Raw genomic sequence first — 23814 nt, 5'->3', positions numbered from 1 at the left:
ATGTAAACAATTGTTTTAAGCAAAGGAGAAGCAATACAAACACACTGTTTATAAAGAAACACTGATTGCCCATTCTCGCCTGGACGTGAATTATAAATGTTTCACACAACCTTATTAGCAATCTCAATTAACTTTAAATTTGATGAGTGTTATCGAATTTTTATCAGTAGTTTGGGTTACTTTAGCATAACTATACTAAAAAAGTAACTGGTAAAATATACTGAGGTTAATTTTATTTTTTGCTCTTTCCAGTTTGATTTACCTTTTCAACTAATAAACTATTTAAAAGAATATAAAAACACTTATAACTAATTTCATAACGAAGAGCTGTTTACTTTAATTGTGTCTTTTAAAAAGTAAATTTATACATTTACTTAATTTAAAAACACTTGCTTAAACTTATGTAAACCATACTACCAACAACTAAGATAATTAAGCAACATGTGACAGTGACATCATTTGATTTTAAATGAAGAATTTATTTTACTTGTATAAATTAAAGATTTTTTTTTTCATTTAATCACGTACAGACACATAAAGTCAATGTAAACATGTACAAAACATTTTGTTGGCCTTGGCTGTAGGCTTTAAATTAATTTTTTGGTGCTTTTAACTGTTTGTTGTACCAAATTGATTTTATTAGGCCACTATGTTTCCATTTGATAAATTTTAATACAAATTTTTATGATAAGAAGTTTTGTTTAGTTGTGCATTACTAGACATAAAAACATTAAAATAATATGTTTAAACTTATTTTTATTTATTAAAAAAAAAGAAATTAATCCTAATTATTTCAAAGTTAATGTGCAAAAGAAAATAAACTGTCATTGTTTTAACATGCCAAACAATTTTGAACCTTGTGTAAAAATATTTTTATAACAATTAATACCTAATTCTTGGCAGTCATAACTTACAACTATATACCTTATATATTTACATTTATAGGTTTAATTTTTGATTAATTAAACTTACAAGGCGTATTATTTATTTACTTCAAGATTATCCAGCTACAATTTAGTACATTCTTACTGTTTTCAGACAAACTTCTTATAACAATGAATTTTGTCAAATTCAAAAATACTTTTTGTGGTCAGATGAGCTATTTATGTGGGCAGATGATCTTTTTACTACAGAATTCGGTGACGTACATGCAAAAGTATTTGTGCGTTTAAATTAATATGAGAAATAACTTTTATAATAATCTTGCTTTTTTTTAATCTCGCAGTTTGAGATCACATGAAAAGTAATGATGTATGTGGGCTCGAAATATTTTTATTTTAGAAACCATAGTTGCCAGAATTTATGGTAATTAAGCTTTTGTAAAAATCTATATGACGTAAACCATGTTTGTAAACTCAGATCATCATGAGTCTAGTATAACATTTTCAAAGTGCCAAAGTTTAAAAAGTATATAATCTCTAGATTTAAACTATAAAAGATGTGATCGTAAAAATTATTTAGTCAAGTGTTTTACAATGTTACTAGTTGAACTTTCACGTTTTTACATTTACGAGTCACAATCAAATGTTTGAGAAAATTTTAGAAAACATTTCATGGACATTAAAATATTCACGTTCAAGTTTGTTGCGGAAGTAGTAAAAAATATACTGACATATTAGACAAAACATAATTAATCTTTAAAAAATTACGTTTTAAGTAATTGAACTTTTAAGAAATTTTGTTTTTATAAATATTTGAGAAAATAATCGCAATGAAAACATCACATGCATACTTAATATTCACGTTCAAGTTTATGCCGGAAGTTCAATGACGTCACCAGATCATGACCGTCGTCAAGTTGTGACGTAACAATGCAGCCTTGTAGTGAAAACAAGAATGTTGTGACAATTTTATGATCTGAACTTGTGTTGTTGATAAAACTCCAAATTTTAAATAAAAAAAATTTGAATCTTACAGTTTAACTCACAATATAGATTTTTAAATGTAGATAATATTAATACAGCTCCAAGTTTTCAATGAGGGATTTTTGAAAATGATGGTTTTCGGCAATAAAGGTTTTTAACAGCAGAATACTTAAATGGTATTAATATTAATAAAAAATGGTGTTGTTATTAAGTTATACGAGTTTTTGAAAACTTCCAACAATTGCTAACATGTTCAACCAAAGAACGTATATTATTTTACTACAAGAATATTGTGAACATTTCAACAGTTCAACTCGTAATTCCAAAACTGTTTAAACTTCTAAAGTAGGTTTTCAAAAGTGATAAAAGTTAATAGTTAAACTTTTAGTACACGGTTTCTAACAGTAGTTAAAAATTTTGGATTAAAAAATTCATTATTGTTATAAACGAAAAATGGTAGTGAAATTAGTTTAGGAATATTTGTTTAACAAGCTGCAATAATTTTTTTATCAAAAATCGTTGAATAAATTAGAATAAAATTTAATTAAATCAACAAAAACCATTGTAAACAATATCACAAGTTTCAATAAGCTGAAGCGGGCTTTTAATTTGCTAAATTAACATGTCAAGTGCGTTCAAACCGCAACAAATTAATTCTTTTCGATCATTGTTATCTTATTCACCGCAAGTAAAAATACACTGATGAAAAGTCGACAAAACTATATTTTTATACTAATCATAACAAATGAATTGCTGTATGTTTAACGTTTACAATTTTGCACCCAATACTTTAACAACTATAAATAATCTAAGGGTTATAGTTAAAAATAAATTACAAATTAATTTCATGTATCCTCAAATATTAAGAAATCTTAATATAAAATTGTGGTACCATTAACGTAGTACTACATAGGATTTACAACTGTATAAAGACCATAGAAATATAAAAAAATAAATCTTTGAAACCGCAGCTGTAGTGTTCGATTGAAGTTTGATAAGTATATGTTGAACTATTATTGTAGAATTTTATGTTTTTATAACAATTTATCAATTAAAAACTGTTTGTCATTGTAACTTCAATTTTAACCAACTTCAGTCTAGGGTGCAAATAAGAGATTTATATAAAAGACAAAATTTGAAAATTAAGGTTTTACAAAACTAATTAAAAAAAGCTTAAATTTTGCAAGTAAAAGTTGATGAATACTACTAGTACGTTTTTATTTTTCAATGTAGCAGTGCAACATTATTTTTAACATAATTTGGTGCATGATATCAAAACTGGTTTTGCAATAAATCAATCATTCAATACAAGTTAATAATATTAATCAAATTTGTTATTAATCCTTTCCGTACACAGACCGAAACAAAATTAAACTTTTAATAACTAACGTCATAATTATCTACAAATTGTTTTCAATATTTTAATCTTAACGTAATATCTTTTATTTCAAACTTTATTTCTAAGTAATAAATTTGAACCACTTCTATTTTTAATATTTAAATTTCATTTCAATTTATAACGGTCAAAGTTCTCTTTCCTTAATACAAAAATCAAACAACATACAAATTTTGTATAGGAATTTTTAACTTGTTTTAAAAAAGTATCAAGTTAAATTTAATATAAGTTAAACTGCATAAAAAATTTATCAGAAATTGGAAGCTAAATAACTATGTATGTAAAAATAGAGCTTGTAAAACTTACAAGAAATGTAATAAAAAAGTTATTATTAAGTTTCTAATCAGGAGAAATTTATAATAATATATTTTATCACGTATTATAATGTTTATACCGAAATATTCAGACTAATTATAATTTTTCTATTTAGGAAATAACTTCTTAAAAAACACATTAAAATTTACTTTTCGGCCACGTAAAATAACAAATATTATTAACATTGCTTCAGATTTTGTTTGTATTTTTTTTATCAAGTTTTTATTTATGAGCAAAGCAATTTAACAAAACCATTAAAATTTGAACTTTCAAGAATCAAACTTATTTATATTAGGTTAAGAGATTGTTTTGTAAATTACTGAGAAAACAAAACTTGTAATAACTGTAAATTGCACGTAAATTCTTGGAATTACGTAAATCTTCTATTCTATTTATGAACATTAATTATTAATTACCAATAAATCTAAATTATCAGCAGTAATTGAATAGGCACTCATTGTGTTTTTGTTAAGTAAGCAAGTTTCAAAAGAATGATTACTAAGAATAAATGTCAATTAAGCAGTTGTTAATCTGAATATAAATATTCATAATAGTTTTAAAGGCATTAGCGCACAACTTTGCTGATGTATTAATTGATTTTTTAATAAAATACTTAAACAAATTCTGGTTTGAATAGATAAAACTTTCAATAAAAGAAATTCAATTCTCAAAAGCTAAACATTAAATTTTCAAAAGTAATTTTAAAAGCCAAAACTTTACAGTAAGCTTTTTTTTTTGGTGAAAAATCAGCTTTAGTTATTTTAAAATACACCTTTTTAAACATCCTCATTATCAATAGACAAGCTTATTTATTACAGTCATCTCTTAAAAAAATTCATAACAATGTTTTTGTTAGTGTGGTGAGAAATATCACGAGACACAACTTTTTGCTTTTCACATGCAAATAAATACTAGTTTGCATGGGCTTCATTTATTTATTTATTTATATAAGCATATTTAACAGACCAGTGGTGGAAAAATATATATGGGAAAGAAGCTGATTCATATCGCAATAAATTATTTAATTAAATATTATTTTCAGGAAAATGTATGTACTGACAAGATATATGCTGAATAAAAGCTGATTTTTCTCATGTTAATATAGAATTATAAATAATTAATATTTTTATTTCAAATTACTATTTAACAAACCTGTAGTGACAAAATATCAGCCGAGTAAAAGCTGATTTCTCTCATGATCGTTTTCTTTCTGTAGTCCCACACAAGTGCCCATGGTGGACAGTATCCGTACAACTGTGAAAAATATTAAAAAAAATTTATATGTAATACAATGTGAAAACTTTATGTTAAGTACAAAAGTTTCATAATTTCCGTATAATTGTGATAAAATAATATTATTTTTTATTTTATATGTAGTACATTATAAATACTTTATGTAAAGAACAAAGTTTCATAATTTCCGTATAACTGTGAAAAAACCGTATTATTTTTATTTATATGTAGTAGAATATAAATACTTTATGTAAAGTACAAAAGTTTCATAATTCACGTATAACTGTGAAAAAATATTTAAAATAATTTTTATATGTAATACAATGTGAAAACTTTATGTTAAGAACAAAAGTTTCATAATTTCCGTATAACTGAAAAATTAACATGATGATATTGTGTAGGGATTTTTATAAATTAATTCAGTAAATTTTTAATTAGTTATTATTAATATTTGTCAAGAGCTACAAACATTCGAAACCTCTTAAATTGTATACAATAAGTTTCTGTACTTTTTAGTTTAATTTAGTCATATTAAAATCAACATACTTTTTATAAAAAATATAAAAAACATTGAACTGTGCCAAAAAAAAAACTTTCTAAAAAATTTAAGCCAAGAAATCAATTATTTATTTTTTATGCGTGTATTAAACAACATTTTCACCAAATCAATACTTATATATAAACGCACAGCGCTAATAAAACATTTGCAATGTTGTTTCAAGTCACATGCAAACTCATTTATTGATCTGAGAGGAAAATACATTTAGTATTTGGCATCAATATTCAATAGTCTTTTTAGTATGCTGATAATTTCAGTTGCTTTGAAACCTTAATAAAACCAAAATATTTTTGTTTTTCAGTTGTGTTTCGTTTACATGTTTATGTTTCATTTACAACATACCAAAATATGTATTAAAGTCACATGCAAACTCATTTATTGATCTGAGAGGAAAAAATACATGCATCTATTTGGCATCAATAAACAATTGCCGTTTTAGCTGCTATTTTTGTAAAATTATCTTTAGAATATTTTCTTATAGAGTTTTTTTTTTCATGAGCTTTTTTTTAACATACAAAATAAAAACTTTGTTACATCAGATTCTTTTAAAATCTTATTTTTACAATAAAAAATTTTTGTTTATTTTTTACTTAAAAACTAAAATTGTGAAGCTTTCAAGTAGTCCAATTTCAATTAAATCTTTTTTCATGTTAGTGTCCATAAAAACATGGTTTTGTGTTAAACATTTAGCAAAATGCTTAAATTATTTGATAAACAATTGATCTCAAATCTGTTTGCAAAAACTAGTTCGTTTAGAAAAGGATTCGCAACAGCCTCTGTGGTTTATGGTTAAGAAGCCAGAAAAAACAATGATGGTTTTTTATTTAAAATGTGTTTTATAATGGTTTTTTCAAGTACTTTATTATTTTTATTTAAAATAAAAACTTAATTCACAACAACTTGCTTGTTCAGAACAGGAATCGTAAGAAACGTTTTGCGGTCTGAACAGCTAAGAAAACTTTATTGATTGTTTGGAAAAATACGCACACAATAAGTCGCTTCAGGTTTAATCTCGTTTGCGGAATGCAGCAAGTTTCAAGAATTGCAGCGCAGGTCAGAAATTATATTTTTAATGTAATTTTCAAATGATTTTTGTTTTTTTGTGCTTCATTAAGGGTTGCAAAAAGTTTTCAAGAAACTTCTTCCAGATTTTGAATATTTGAAAGTACAAGACTTCGGGTTTATTTTTAAAATAAAATTGCAAAAAATCAGAAATTATATTTTTAAATAATATATATATAATTTTTTGTGCGTTATTCGGGTTGCCAAAGGTTTTTTAGAAACTTCTTTCAGATTTTCTTAAGTTCATCCAGGTTTTTGAAAATACGAGATTTCGGGAATATTTTTAATTTAAAATTACAGAGTTTGTAAATGTTAACAATGAACTGTTTTAAACATTTTGATGTTTATTTTTTTAAAACAATGAATCATAATGTATCTAAATACTTAAACACCTACTAACGTTATGGTTGCACTAGATCAGGAGCAATATTTTCATTTTTTGTTAATTTTTTATATCATACATGATTTTAGTGTTTAGTGTGCCCTCATACAAGGCATTGAAATGTTTAACTAACAACCATAGGTCATACCTGGCCATACTAACCAGCGTAAACGGGAGCTTATTTTTTATTATTAGTAAATCAATATAAACAAACTAATTTTATTAAATTGTTATGTATTGTAGAATTTTATCATTGTAAACTAGCTTTAGTTTGTAAAAAAATACGTTAATCAGTAAAAATTATAAGGAAAAAAAATAAATTATTTTTTGTTTTTTGTATATAAGTAGTTTTGGTTTATTGTGTAATAAGCAGGTATTTACACAACAAATACACCTGGGAAAATCATGAGTGGCAAAAAATATAAACACATAAACTTAAAACAGTTACTTTTTCGGTATAGCAGATTTTACAAGCACTCAGTTATTGAAGTTTATATTGATTGAGGAAATTGCAAATCCACTCAAACAGATTGCAATCTTGGTATGCAGTGATGTTATCATTACAAAACATTTTAAAACTTTGGAAAAACCATATTGATTGGGAAAAAAATAAACAAAAGAATTTTCTTTTTTCTATGCAGCAAAAATTTTTGTTGCAGCTTGTTTTTCTGATGTGATTGCACGGAAAATTGGAAAAAATAAAATAAAAAAGGGTAGTGATTAAAAAAATTGTTTTAAGAAAAAGTAAAGATAACAAAAATAAAATCCTATTCATGTCAAACATGCCATGGATATTTATTGATTTACTTTACACTAAATTATAAAAATTCTTACCTTTACTTAAAAAAATGATGTTATTGTATTTAACTAAAAACTATAAAACATTAATTTGGGCGAGCTTTTGAGTTTATTGAAATTTTATGTTAATATGCCTTTAAAAAATAACTAAAATTTAAAGCAAATGTAGTAGAATTTTTTTTTACTAAACATGCTTTTGATGCTATTGATTTTCCACTTTAAAAAGTTTAAATTGATTGAGGAAATTGCAACCCTGGTATGCATCAATCATTTTTTTTCGCATTTTTATTTTATTTTTCATTTAAAACCTTTTATTATACGGAACAACCGTATCGATTGGGAAAACAATAAAACAAATCAATTGCACGTTTTTTTATGCAGCAAACATTTTTATTGCAGTTCTTTACGACTGCACGGGAGAATTGGAAACAATAAAAAGGGAGTTGCTTCTTAAAACAAATAATTTTGTTTTGAGAAAAAAACTGAAAAGATAACAAAAACGAAACCCTTTTCATGTTAGACATGCCATAAAAATTTATTGATTCACTTGTACACTCGAGTAAAAAAATCTCACATCTTCAAGTTATTTTTCTGGCATTAAACAAGTAAATTAAAACCTTTATTTTCGGGAATATCCATTGTTTTATCGTGTTTAATACTAAAATACCGAAATTTAAAGTGAACATAACAGAATTGAACCAATTTGTGCCTTTGCAGAAGTGTCTTTGGTATTTATTGATTTTGTTAGTAAATAAAATATTTTTATAAAATAAAAGGTTAAAGTGCAAAGTTGTTTTGAGTTATGTTTTCGTTTTAAAATGCTCTTTTTTCTATGTGGGTATGGTATTTTATTTTTTCATTTATTGAAACTAAAAAAAAGCAGTATTTTGTTAATTTGATAACATGAAAATATCTTTTTTGGGCGTTTTTATAACTTTTGATTCACGGATATAAGGGATAAATAAATTTATTATCATGATTAATATTCAATTATTGATTATTTTTTCATATTGAAAATGGACAAGCCATCAGAACTTATTTATTCATCCAACTTAATGTTTTATTTCAACTTTAAATTGTGTATTTAAAAACTTGAAGAATAAAAACTTCTTAATACTACTTTTAGTAAATCAATCGAAATTTTTAGTTGATTCAACTGTTAATATTTTCTCGTTGGCATGCTTTTGAAACTCATTGATTGTGTAAAATTTTTTATAGTGTAAGAAATAAAATTGCAGACTTTTAAAGTAAAAGCTTTGAAAAAAAAGATTTATTTTTCAGTATAAAAACAGATTTCAACTTTATAACTTAAAAAAAAAATCATAATCATAATAATTTGTGATGGCAATTAACTGTAAAATTAAAGTTTTTATAATTCAATCAACCATAATTTTTAAAAAGGGAAGGTAGGTCATCAAACAGTCTTGTGATTTATTTTCTACAATACAAAAATATTAACTTTTTTTTTCTTTTGTTTAAACCACAAAAATGGGACATTGATTGAGAAGTTTTAAATTATGTTGTCACGTAAACAACCGACCTTAAATTTTGTTTTTATTTAAAATATCAAAACATTTAACCAAAATAAAGCTTAATATTTTTGACAAACTAACAAACTTGTTCATTATTAGCTGACAGAAAACTTGCATATACATTATAATTGAAACAATACAAATATTTACTGATTGAAAAATAAAGTTTAATTAAATGATTAACTTAAAAATAAAACGGCTTAACTTTAAAGAAGTATAAAGGTAAAAAATGTTTGTTTCAATCAATGAAAACTAAAATTTAATTAAATACTAAAAACAAGAACCGTAACACTTTATAAAATGGTCTGATTAAAAATTCTGCCTTTTGTTTAACTTAGTCATACAAAACCTACATTGCTGAAATAAAGGCTGGACCTACAAAGTTTTATTAATGCAACTTGTTTTTTTACTGTATGCAGGTTATAACTGACAATGATCGAAAAACAACCCTTAACAAATAACTTAAGTCAAACAGTTTTGCACGGTAAAACCATTAAAACAAGATTATGTTAAATGCGATAAATTAAGATAGATATCAAAGATTTACTAAATTTGCGGTAAAGGCTATCGTTTTTTGCTACTAAGCATACAAAAATATAAAACTAACATGCCTTGTATATTCTTAAATATAACTAATTAAAACTAGTTAATCTTATTTTTGGTATTTTATCTGTGTTTTCATTGCTTTTGGTATATGTTATCATTTTAAAAGGTAAAAAAGTATCAATTTATTTTCAAGAAAAAATAGTCTTTCAAAACATTAAATTTTATATCTTATACATAATAAACTTTAATGTACTATTTATGCTATAACTTTTTAATAATTTTTTTATATGAAAACTTATAAAGTATAAAGTTTATTTCTAAATAAACTCGTAAATATATAAAAATACATTTATGATATACTTATAATGAGTCCTTTTTGCTTGTTTAAACAAAAAATCAAATTAAAAATTTTTGTTAATCGCCTAATATTTAATACATTAATTCTAAAACCTTGCTTAAAACAGAAAAAAATCTAATTTAAGTTTCTAAATTAATGATTTATGTTGAAACGCATACATCTGAATATATTTTTAATGTAATTAAAAAATCAATACCAACACCGGTGAAATTAATATTGAATTTGTGTCAGTGCACATTGATATAGGGTGAATTTTTATCAGGCGTATATTTTTATATAGTGGATCTAATGTATTACTATATATCAAGAAAGTCAATCTAATTTTGATAAAATATACATCAATATTTTTCATTATGTAATGTTTTCACATTCTGAGCTAATATTTATTTTTCAATGTTAGGCAAGTGTTTATCCGAAAACTATACTTTAAGTTTAACTTTTTTTTTAGGATCATACTTGAAAATTTTTTATACATTAAACTACTTTTTATTTTGTTATTGATGCTCAAAGTCAGGACTGACATTGCTTTGTAATAAGTTTAAAAATGTTTTGCAAGCAAACAAGAAACACTTTGTTTATTTTTGCGTAAACAACCAGGGTCTCTGGAAAACAAACTTTTTGTTTACAAAACAAACAGGCTGTATTGAGTCATAACATAAATTATTTTAATAAAATTTATACATTTACAAAACAAACAATATTTTCAGTCTTGCTAGAATTTTTGAGTCAAATCGAAATTTCACCATTTAGATGTAAAATTGTTAATAATTACATTGTTTCTCCAAGTTTGTTTAGTGACTTTTGTTCAAAATTCCAAGTTTTTTTTTAAACTTCTCTATTTCTAGATTTTTATAGGTTTTTTAGCCTAAATTGTCAAACTCCAGGTTTTTTTAGCAACCCTGAATATTATCATGCCTGGCTGAAATTTTCACTGATATTTTTTTTTTTTATTTAAAGAGCACAACCTCAAAAAAAAAAACCAGCTAACTTGGAAATCTTTGCGTCAAAGTGACACTTTTTATGCACAAATTTTACTTGTTTAACACCAAACAGAAAAAGCAAGGCCGTTTTTGAGAGGCATACTTATTATAGAACTTAAATTTGAACCTTATTAAAACCTGTCTTGTATAGCAATTCTATAAGAGTTCTTCTGACAATTTAACCAATCTGGTAAGGTACAAAAAAAACTAGTAATCTGCTGACAAGTTCAAATACTGAACATACAATATCAAGATAGCCGACTACAATAGTTTAAAGAGAAAACTTGGCTAAAACATAATGATACCCATATCTGTCTAGAAGCGCACCTCTGGGAAAGCACGTTGTAAGATATGACCGAGAACACACAAAAATAATTACCAATATCAATTACAGAGAACACGCAATAACAATGCAGTATGTTAAAAACAAATTGTGATCATCATTGGAACTAAGTTTCTCTTAACCTTCTTTACCAGACGTTTCTCACTAAAATCAGCTAAATTATACAATAAAACACCAACCTGTCTTGTGGCGTACCTCTGGCAGAGCACGTTGTACGACATGACTGAAAACACGCAGGAGCCCCGGATGTTCAAGGCTTCCTTCTTCTGTATCCACTCCCTCACCGGTGGTTCCGCTGCGGTGACTGTTGAATGCGTATTGAATAAAATTGTAATTTTAAGTTTGAAATGATTTGTTTGAATACAATCATGTTAATTTAATTTCTGACAACCCTGCTTGCGATTTGAAAACTCTGTAAGAAATTGACCCTTAATGTTATAATTAACTTAAACCCTGCTACCAGAGATTTTTTACCACATTGAAGTATGCTCCGTAACAATGTTGAATAAAATTGTAATTACGCAAACATTTTTGACTACTATTCCCAGAAATGCGGTATTAATTGCTTAAACACGACCCTATTTAACTTTTTAGAACGGGCTAGAAGTATATACGCCTGACTTTTATACGAGTTATCAATTTAAAAAAAAATTGTAACTTTTGCATGTGTTGTTAATTTAGCGCGTAGACGGTGCTAAACTGACATAAAAGCTGTACAAACGACTATGACAAAAGTTAATGAATTTGCAATGGAAGCATAGTTATCAGATTTCAAACATCGCCATAAAACTACCTGAGCAAGATATTAAAATAAACTTAACAAATTTCAATCAGAACTCTTTATTTATGAAGTTCTGACAACCCTGCTTGCAATTTGAAGACTCTTGCAAAAAATGACCCTTAATATATTAATTAACTTTAACCCTACTGCCAGAGATTTTTACCATTTTTCAGTCTGCTCCGTACAAACCTAACACCTAACCTTAACTACGGTTACAAAAAATAAAGAATTCTGAATACTTAATAAAATTTATTTGCCTCAATTTAAAATTTCATGTCTGAGTAATTTTAGGCGATAAGTGCGTCGCCACAATGGAAACTACGCTTAACTTGTTTTTAAGGTTTTCTTCTACAAACTTAAGTTTACATTTGAGGATATTAAAGTAAATAATATATTATTTAGTAGTTTTATTTTGTAATTTAGATACAAACACTATGTGAAATTTTAGTTACGGACTTTAATCGTTATCTATAACAATCGTTCTAACACAAACTTGCGAGGTTGTCCAATAGGAAGCTCAGTAATCTCTGGATGCCCGACTTGTACAAGCTCAGTATGTCCTGGTTCAGGGGATTCCCGCTCAGGCCGAGCAGCTGAAGGTTGAACAGCTTGCCGATCTCGTACGGCAGGACTCGAAGCATGTTGTTGTTCAAATGAAGTTCTCTGTGAGAAAAAAAATAATCATCAATTACAAATATTATTTTAAAATTTTAATTAGCAAAATATCAGCTCGTTTTACTGTTTTGGCTTAAGTGTGTCAGCTTTTGGGATGTAAAAGTGGAGAATGTAAATCATGTTGTTTAAATGGAAACTCTGTGAGAAAAGATTAGTTGATTATATTTATACAATAAATATTAATCAACTCTCTGTGTTGCTTTTGAATTCACTGTAAATTTATTACAATATAACATTTCTCTGTCAATTTAAATTAGTAGACTATTTACGCATTATATAAAACCAGATCTCTTGGAGCTTAAAAATATCGTTTTTTTTGGGTGTAAAGAGTTAATTAACCACTATTTTTTAAAAGGGGAGCTTTTATTGTTCAAATAAAGGTCTTGGGGAAAAATATTAATTTTTTAATAAACTCAAAACTCTGTAAGTGTGAAATTAATTAGCATTACAACGAAATGGTTTACTCAGGCTTTGGGGTTATCGGTAAGAAAATAGCATGTTGTATAAATATGATTTTTTGATTAATTTTATCAAAATAACTCAAGTAAAGTTTTACTACAAAGGACTTTATAGGGATTAGGTTTTAAATGTGAAGTTTGAACGTAATATAGATAATAATTGAATTGATTTTATCGATATTTGATCGATATTTGATCGCTTTCTCGGTTTTTGCTTTGATCCATGATTATTTTAGATTAAAAGTTTTGTGTTTTATTTTGTTTGACCAGTAACTATATCAAAAAATTTACTTTTACAAGGATGCCAAAAGTTTTTGAGAAATTCCTTTCAGATTTTCTAAAGTAGAAATTTTTGGCCCTATTTTAACGTAAAATTAATTTTTGATATGAGTTTTGATATAAAATTCTATTTGAATAATATTTATTTAAGCACTGACGGGGTCTTTGACAAAAATCTAGTTTGTAAAATAAATTCTTGAAAGAATAAATTCATAAAGTTAACAATAGGGTTGATCACGCCAATTCGATCATCAGACCACAAGTTCGGTAGACTGAGACCGGTTTCGTCCTTATTAGGACTTCATAAAGTTAGTTAAGTAAAAAAAAATGTTTTAAACAGCATAGCAACTAAAAACATACTCTTAAGCTACTTAAAATGTGTTTTAGGATTATAAAAGTTTTATGGTAACAAAATTATTTTATCTATATGACAGATTTTTTGTTTTACATTAAAATTTAATTTCTTCATGTGAAAAAACTGCTAAAAATTCCAGTTTTTTTTTTTTTTTTTCTCAAAAGTCCAGGTTTTTTTGATCTAAGTTGTCAAATTCCTGGTTTTTTGGCAACTATGCTTTTAAGAGTAGATTCTCTTCTATTGTATTCTACTGCGATTAAAAGTTCTTTGATTAGTTAAGACCTTTTTTTACGCACTAACTTTTATAAAAACAAGTTCTTTTTTACTTTTCAGTAAATAAGCAGTTTTTAAAATTTAGTTTTTTTTAACAAATAAAAAGATTTTTCGGTTTCTTCTTTAATCAACGTATAAATTTAAATTTAGGTAATATTTACGTGAAAAGTATTTTAAAACCGTCCCTGAGTACGAATATGGCTCGTTTCGGTTGACTGATTTCTGCTCGAATGAGAAACTATTTAGTTCTCCATGTTTAGGTGTGTAATTTAAAATAGAATCATTCCTTTTGGTTTAACAAGTCTAAACAACATGCACAAGATTGTTTAAAAATAGATTGTTTTTTTCAGCAGCCTTTTTTTTTGCAATAATTAAGTAACTGTGTCTGTTTTTAATTATAGTTTGTTTACAAAAACATTTTTTAACTCTTTAATTATTTTAAATGTTGTTGTGGTGGGAGTGGTTGAAACTAATTTAGTTTTTTTATTTAATTTTTTGATTAAACAAATTAAAAAACATTTTTTGCTTAAATACCTTTGAGTAGTAATTAGATATTTGGAGCTGTTTAACTTTGTAATGCAACTTATCTTATTTACTTAGTTTATTATTTACTAGATGCTGCTTTGTCATCAAAAGAATATAAGTAACTCTTTTATTTTTATAGAAAATTAATTTTTGCAATTCATACCACATAAGACTTTTTAATAGTTCAAGTTTAAGCATTATATTAAAAGTTTAACTAATATTGTAACAGCCCCATATTCCTAAACCAACATAAACCATCTTAAACACATATGGATTGAGAAAGTTAAGTTTAGGGCTCAATGACAGAAATTTATTTGTTTTTTCTTTCATTCTTGTGAAAGTTAGTTAGGTTTGCCACACACTCATGATAAATCAAGATAACCTTTCAGTATAATCTTTATAAAATAACAAAAAACGTTAATTTGGACTTTGAAAAATTTCAAGTAAAAATAAATACTTTTTTTTAGAAGGAAAATATTTTTTCAATTTTTGTCATAAAATTTTATCTTTTAAACTACTAAAATTTATAAGTAATTTTTTTTATAAGTAAGGAACAATTACTTAAAATTTGTGGTCTCTGGCTCAAAAAATTAAGAAGATATACTTTTAGTGATTTTTTAAAACTTTTGTAAAAACTGACCTCAAAAAATTTTCTGTAAATAGGTTTATTTCGGAATTTTTTTTACAAAAATTACAATATTTCAAAAGTTAAATAAGATTGTTTAATTCTATAAAAACTGGCTTGTAGTTTGTACTTAAAGCTTTCATATAAGAACCAATTTAATTTTAGTAAATACAAATGTTGGATCCCCCTATGCCCTCAGGCCAGGTTATTTTTTTAAAATAAATTCAAAATAGTACAAAGATTAATTTAAATCATATTTTTATATATTTAAATTAAATTTAGTTTGTTTAGTTTAAATGGTAAACAATTTTATAACCAATATTGTTTAAAAACCGGATTTTTGTTGAATTTTAAGAGTTAAAAAATGGTTTTAAGAATTTGAAAAAACTTAGGATGAAGCTTAAAACATATATGTGCTACTTATTTTCATTCTTGTAGCTTGTGCTTATTATATGATTACTTCATTACCATTTTCTTAAAAAGATTTTTTTCTATTTATGGCACATTCTTTGATAGTTAAGGGCATAGGGGGGTAAGCACCCTTTTTTGGTTTTTGATCTTATTATTTATAGTTTTTACTAAGCTACAAAATGCTTTTTACAGGTTTAAAGAATTCAAAATAATTTTTGAAATATAGCCGGTCAAAGTTGCTGGCAACAATAGGTTCCTTATGGGAGGCGCAAACTAAAACGGCAAAATAGACTATTTCACTAAAAATCTATCTTCTCCCAAGTTTTTTACAAACATTACAAAAACAGTTTTTTTTTAAGTTTTTTGTTATAAATTTTTTTTTAATTTTTTTTTTTAATTCTGTTCCAACAGAATTTTTTAAATATTGCAAGTAACATTTTCCTGAAAATTTGAGGTAGTTATCTCAAAAAACGTAGGAGAAGATAGATTTTTTGTAATTTCTAGTTATTTGCCGTTTTAGTTTGCGCCTCCCATAAAGATCCTATTGTTGCCTCCAACTTTGACCGGCTATATCTCAAAAATGATCTTGAATTTTTTTTAATCTGTAAAAAGCACCTTGTAGCTTGGTAGAAATTATATATAATAAGATAAAAAACCAAAAAAGGGTGTTTACCCAACCCCCCCTATGTCCTTAAGTGGTTAGAGAAAAAAAATTCTAATAAATCTGGCCCACCAATTAGAAAAACTAGCCATTTATTTTATAATCTTTTTTTTACTTATCAATTTAGCATCAATTTCAGTTTTTGTAAAAAATATGCACCCTCTCCAGCTTTGTGAAGATTTAGTGCAAACATACTTTTAAGTGCCTCTTTTATTAATTTTCAAAAAAACATTTGCACCTCTCCTATGGCTTTGGGTTATTAAAACTTTCTTTTTGCAACATCTTACCAAAATTGTTTATGTCTAAACTGTTTAATGTAATATTTTAAGCTAAAAATTAAATCAAACCTTTAAATCAACCTTTTTTCATGGCCTCTAAAGCTATTAAGAGCATAGGGGGGGTAAACACCCTTTTTTCAAATTTTATCTTATTTTAGATAGTTTTTACTAAGCTACAAAATGCTTTTTACAGATTTAAACAAATTCAAAATCATTTTTGAGATATAGCTGGTCAAAGTCGTAGGCAACAATAGAATCCTTATGGGAGGCGCAAACTAAAACGGCAAAAATAGACTGTTTCATTAAAAATCTATCTTCTCCTACGTTTTTTGAGATAACTACCTCAAACTTTTAGGAAATGTTCTTTGATATATTTAGAAGATTCTGTTGGAAATAGTTTTTAAAAAATTGAAAAACAAAAATTTTATATAAAAAATAAACAAAAAAAAGTTTTTTTATTATAAAATTTTTATTCTTTAATTTTTCTCAATTTTGTTCCGACAGAATTTTCTAAATATATCAAGGAACAATTCCTAAAAGTTTGAGGTAGATAACTCAAAAAACGTAGGAGAAGATAGATTTTTAGTGAAAAAGTCAATTTTTGCCGTTTTAGTTTGCGCCTTCCATATGGATCCTATTGTTGCCTCCAACTTTGACCAGCTTTATCTCAAAAATTATTTTGAATTTTTAAAATCTGTAAAATGAATCTTGTAGCTTAGTAAAAACTATATAAAATAAGATAAAATTTAAAACAAAGGTGTTAACCCCCCTATGCCCTTAACTGTCTTTTAATTTTTGATTAATATTGTTCAAGATATTTGAAAAATAAAATCCTGAGACAAAATGCACATACAACTAAGGCCTTATTTTTAATTATACTTTTTTTTTCTAGCTTTTCAGCTTAATATTGCAGGTGTTTTTTAATTTAACATCAAAATGTTTATACTTTGATTTAAAATACCTCAAAGTTAGCTATAATACATAATGGAATAAATATATTTTTTAATTTTTTTTTGCTTTTCAGGTTAATTTCGCAGGTGTTTTATAATTTAACATCAAACTCTTTATACTTTAAATTACCACAAGATTAGTTATAAAACATAATGGATGAAATGAAATACAAACTTAATGCAACACAAATTTCAGATTTATAATGTTTTGTTTTATAGTTAAAGCATTGAAACTAAAAAAAACAAGGCAAAAAACGCCTTTATGATCATAGTTTTTTTTAACTTTTTTTTTTGCGTTTTAGCTTCATATTTCAGGTTTTTTTTTAGTTGACTTATAATGTAAAAATTACAATAAATATTAGTAATGGATCAAATACAAACCTTTGTCAGTACAAGTTTCCAATTTATACTGTTCCCTATTACATTTTAAAAGCAGTACAAGCTTTTGATTTATACTGTTCTGTTACATACTTCAGTATGTAAGGCAAAAACGCCTTTAAGGTCATAGTTTTTTTAACACTTTTTTTGTGTGTTTTAGTTTCATATTTCAGGTTTTCTTTTATTAATTTACAATGGTAAAAAGTCAAACACCAAATGACCAAACACAAACATGAGGCAGTACAACTTTTTTTGTGTTTTAGCTCCATATTTCAGGTTATTTTTTAATAATCTATAACGTTAAAATTACAATGAACAATGGATCACCTGAGACTAATTAGATTAAAATAGCAATAAATATTAATAATGGACCGTACCTGAGGCAGTACAAGTTTCCAATTTTGGCTAAACTTAGAGGCAAAAAAACGCCTTTATGGTCATAGTTTTTTTTAACGTTTTTTGTGTTTTAGATCCATATTTCAGGTTACTTTTTAATAATTTATAAAGTTAAAATTACAATGAACAATGGATCACACCTGAGACCAATTAGATTAAAATAACAACAAATATCAACAATGGACCGCAAACCTGAGGCAGTACAAGTTTCCGATTTCGGCAGGCAGGCTCCTGAGCTTGTTGCCGCTCAGGTCGAGCTTGTGCAGCAGCTTGAGGTTCTGCACTTCGGGCGAGATCCTGGTGAGCTGGTTGTTGCTCATCTTCAGCACCGTCAGGTTCTTCAGCACCCACAGCCGCGGCGAAACGTTCTTCACGTTTCCTGTAAAACATTTATTGTGTAAAAAATTTGGATTGGACGAAAAATTTCTGTGTGAATGACTCTGAAAATGAGAAGTTGCTGTAAGTTGTCTTTGAACTATTTTTTTTACTATTTATTTTTTTTGGCCTCAAGTTTTTGGATATTTTTTGATTACTTGACGTGACTTTATGTGAACTGAACTACATATTTCAGAACTGTAAGTTATTTTTTAACCACTATTTTAATAATTTTTATTGTTCATCTGTTTTTACATTTTCTGGTTAGAAAGGTTGTATTCATTGTAACATTGTAACATTGTTGTAACATTGTAAGAAACATTGATGTGATTGACTTTGTGTGAACTTTATAAGGGCTGAGTGGCTCAAAATGAAAAGTAGCTGTGAGTTATATTTCTACTAAGTTTTCTAATTATAACCTAGTTTCATTTTCATAACAAACTTTTTTAGTTTATATGATTGTCACATTTTCCTACGTTGTATGGGTTTTACTACACATAGTGTTTTGAATATTAAACTTTTCTGTTGGTTAGATTTTGTTTATTGTGATTGCCTTTAAGTTAACTCAATGGCTTACAAGTTGTTGTAATTTATCTTGCGACTCTATTTAAATTTACTCACTTATTTGTCTAATAATTTTTCACATTTCATCCAGTGAAATTTCACTTATTATTTTTTAAGTTGTGGAAACAGTTACATAAAAACAGCTGCAATTTTGTTTTGTTAAGACACATTAAATTTGATTTTTAATATTTTTCCGGTGATTTTTTTTTTAAGTAGATGACACAAAAATACCAAGTTGCTTTAAGATGGCACCATTTACTGATTAGTTTTTTTTTGTAACTAAAAAAAAATTTAGTTTTTTGGAATGACTGCACAGCTGTTATGACTAATTCTTTGCATTTGCACAGATGCAACTTAATTTAAAAATAAACCTTATGCGTTTAATATTTCAAGTTTATGTCATTTTACTATGACCTTTTTTTTTCTTTCTCAAACTTTCAAAACTACTTTATAACTATTTCTTATGAAAATAGTTGTTGTAAACATTATTCATTAGTTTATTTTCTAACTAATCCATTAAATTAAAACACATATAAACATATCAAAACCAAAGTACACCAACCCAAAATCTCTACTTGAATCTTGTCCAGTTTCTTCTTGTAGCTTAATTAAAAATTATTAATACAAACTAAATTGACAACTTATTTTTACTAACCTCGGATTCTAACAACACCTTGGTCAAACGGCCTTTGGGAGTAGTGGTCGAAATTTATTCCTTGATAATACAATTTTACTTATAAGTTTTTTTTTTCAATATTTTTGAATTAAATTATGACAGTAAACAGTTATACCAACCGACTAGTTTAATCTTATATTTGTTAAAAGTTTTCCTGCGGTGGTTTGATCAAAAAAAATATTTAAATAGTTAATTATATGCTAATTCAAAGTTGTTCCCATGGATCCATTAACCATTATTAGGTTTTTTTAAATAAAAATTAAGTATGAAAATTAAGATGTTTCTTACTTTTAAAGTATACAACAATACAGGATTGTTGGTCTTTGAAAACTTTATGTTAACAAATAATAACTAAAAATTTAAAAATAAAAATGATAAGTGAATGTTAATAAACAAAACCAACCGCATATTTCGATCTGGTCCTTATCGAATTTTTTTTTGTGGTGGTACCCCTTGATGGTGGCGACCTCCATTTTGCCATTGCGATGTTCGTTTGGCATTGTAAATTTTAAAAATAAAAACCTTTAACATTTTATAAATTTCTTTTTACTGTTATAATTTCACACTTGGCATTGTAAAGTTAAAATTAATACTTTTCATATTTTTTGAATTTAATGTTACTGTTATAATTTTACATTTGGCATTGTTAAATAAAAATTAAAATTTAATAACAATTTCTATTGAACAGCTTATGATTTTTTTTAGGTTATAAACTAAAATTTTACATCAATTGGAACATTTGTTTAATTTGAAATAAATCGTTAAGTTTTTTTTTTAATATTAAAAGATTAAAAAAAACATTTTAAGCAGTTCTAATTGTAATTTTTTTTTAACCTTGAAGACAATTTTGATTGTAAAACTTTAAAAATTTATTGGACATGTTTTTAAACTGAGAATTTAAAAGTAAACAATTTCAAATATTAATTTTATTTCCTTTTAACTGTTGTAAAAACATTCTAACAAATTATGATCAGTTAAAAGTATATGAATTAAAAGGCTTTCAGGTAAATTGTAACAGTTTTTTTTTTCCTGACTTTTTTTAATATAAAAAGCATAGGGGGGTTAAATCACACCTTTTTGCATATTCAACCAAGCTATTAATTAGATTTTTTTCAATTAAAATAACTTGCCATGTATAATAAATCTCAATTTGAGTTTTATAGGCTCTTTATAGAATACAACAACTAAAGAGGAAATAAATAAACAGTATTTGACTTAAAATATATCTTGAATTTAGAAGCAAACTTTTTGAAATTTCTTAGCTTTATTCTGACAAAGTTTTGAAAAATCCATGAAAAGGAATTATGGAACTTTAACCTGAACTTTCTACAAAAAATTAATTTGTTCATAAAATTTTTAGTCTTTTAGTCAACAATTTTTTCTACATGATGAAAAGAACTTTTTTCAAAATTTATGGTCTGCTAAAAAAAAACAGATAATTTTTTGTCAACTATCAAGTTTTCAAGTACAAAACAATAAAAACATTGTGGTCAGTAGGTTTATAATTGAGGTTGTTTACAAGATTAACTACTCTTTAAAGCTAATTAATTTTTTATCTATATTTTTTAACAGCTGACTTATTTATCATACTTAAATCTTTCAATAAAGAGTAAATGTTGGTTGTTTTTTAATTGTTGGACTGCTCTTGTTCCTTTCTTAAGACTTATTTAATTATAAATATGAGACTAACTATTATTTAAATTTTAATTTTTTTACTTTAGATTAAGTTTAATACAATTATATAGTAAAAAATTTAAAGATAAAATTTTGAACAATTACAGCTGCTTAAATAAATTAAATTCAAGATTTAAATGATATACAAAGCTTTCTTTGAAACTTACAAAAGTATTTTTTATCTTATATTTACACCAGGAATAAAAAATGTTTGCATTTACATATTTTATTTCTATTGTGCTATGTGTTGTAGTAACTTAAACTCTGTTTAACTTTGTCTTTTTCAAATTACTTAAGTTAATATTTTTTCTTAAACTCTACAAAAATATACAAAACTAAATATTATTTTATTTTGTTGAAATTTTTGAACAATTATATAAACACTAGTTTGAACTAAAACTTTATTTCAACTAAAATACTTTCAGTTATTAATCTAATTGCAGAGAATGTTAAAAATTTTATAAAAATCATTTTTAAAACCTTATCTGATATACAAACTTTTTTTTACAGTAATCAAAAAGCTCTTTGTAATTTTTTGAAAATTTTTCATGGTATTAAATAAAAGAGAAAATAAATAATTATACCACTTTTATATCTTTTAAAAATTAAGAAAAACTTATATAACGTTTTAAAACTATCCAGTTTATTCTTTACCTGATAGCTTATTTTTATTTATGTTATTTTTTACCACTGTTTTTCTACACTTATTTTTAAATATAGTACTTATTATTTTTTAATCTACAAATAAAACTTTAATTGGTATGTAGATAACAAAACTAACTAAACTATTAACTAAAAACTGTTGCCTCAGTAACTACTTTTTGTTGTAATATTATGAAAAAACTAATATAATTTCTTAAAACAATACTCAAAAAAGCAGGTATTTTTTATACTTGTGATTTTTAAATTGTAGTTAATATTTAAACACATTTATGATTTTGAATAAACTAACTTGTGTCTTAACACTCAAACTATTTTTTGTTTTGATGCATCAAAACCTTGTAAAAGTCTTTAAAACATATCTTTCTCAATATTTTATTAAGTTGTGTCATCAATAACATTTTTCTAACTATTTAAAATGATTTTATAATAATATTAAATTAACTAAATAAAGTTATAAATCCTAAAAACAAGCTTTTATGGAAACGTAAAACTTTACAAAAAAAAAACTAGCTTTTTATTTTGTTAAAACTTTTTCTTAAATTAAACATTAAAGCTTCTTTAAAAAAACTTATATCCTTATCAACTTTTAACTACATTTAATTTAACTTATTATAGAGTAACTAACACAATATTAAACTTTTAAATAATTAGTAATAAACTATATTTTATGCTTGAATTTGTTAGCTGCACTAGCATACTTTGCTTTTACCTTTATGGTTTGTTAATTTTAAACCTTAATTAACTTAATTAGATAGTGAATTCATAAAATTAACAATATCATCAACACCATATAAACAACTTTACAATTTATTTTTTATAGTAAAAAAAATTGCTATGATATTTAAATAAGGATCAAAATTAATAATTATCATTAAAATGGTTTAAAGTAAGTGTAAACAATTAAATATACAAATAATATTTTGAAACTTTTTTTTATCAAAATTCTATATTCAAGTAAATTGTTGGAAGGTATTAATATCATTTTTAAGTTGAAACTAAATACTTTATTTAATATTAAATTGACACAAAAGCTAACCATCAAATTTTAAATTTTGCATAAAAAGGTTAATTGTTTTAAAAGTAAAAATTTGTGGAAGTATTTCAAACTTGTGGCAAAGTATTTATTTAATTTTTGAAAAAGCCAAGTAGTTAAAGATATCATAAAAAAGCCATTTAATACAACGTAGACACTATGTGAAAATAGTAGACTATTTTTTAAAATTAAAAAAAATACTTTTGTTGTTCAAAAATTTAAGTTTATATACAAAATAGTACATAAATATTATTAATGATTTTTTCCAGTGTGTTAAAACACTTTTTGTAGAAATTAAAAGTACATTTCTGTTGCTTTTAAAAAAGATACTTGACCTAACAGCTGTTTTTTTTAGAAAATTGTTAAAAATTGGAACTTCATGATCTTTTTTAGTGGTAAACAATTCTTTTTTATG

At 25.2% G+C, this 23814-nt stretch overlaps 1 protein-coding gene across 2 annotated transcripts in view; it reads right to left on the bottom strand.

The window, feature by feature from the left end:
* Positions 1 to 20546, bottom strand: part of LOC145829216 (CCR4-NOT transcription complex subunit 6-like) — a 50238-nt gene extending 29692 nt beyond the window's left edge. Inside the window, exons 1-5 of one of the 2 annotated variants that reach the window (XM_082936951.1) lie at positions 20433 to 20546; positions 18607 to 18793; positions 12638 to 12813; positions 11549 to 11673; positions 4729 to 4830 (exon numbers count right to left, since the gene is read on the bottom strand). In XM_082936951.1, the coding sequence (XP_082793077.1) occupies positions 4729 to 4830; positions 11549 to 11673; positions 12638 to 12813; positions 18607 to 18793; positions 20433 to 20529 (687 nt within the window). In that variant the 5' untranslated portion in view covers positions 20530 to 20546. The remainder of the gene's footprint in view (positions 1 to 4728; positions 4831 to 11548; positions 11674 to 12637; positions 12814 to 18606; positions 18794 to 20432) is intronic. The other variant, XM_082936952.1, reaches the window with a different exon arrangement.
* Between the last annotated feature and the right edge of the window lie 3268 nt (positions 20547 to 23814).

Source organism: Thalia democratica, chromosome 2, assembly GCF_965202585.1.
Source record: "Thalia democratica chromosome 2, ktThaDemo2.hap1.1, whole genome shotgun sequence".
NCBI lineage: Eukaryota > Metazoa > Chordata > Thaliacea > Salpida > Salpidae > Thalia > Thalia democratica.
This window is presented reverse-complemented; position numbering and strand designations above follow the sequence as displayed.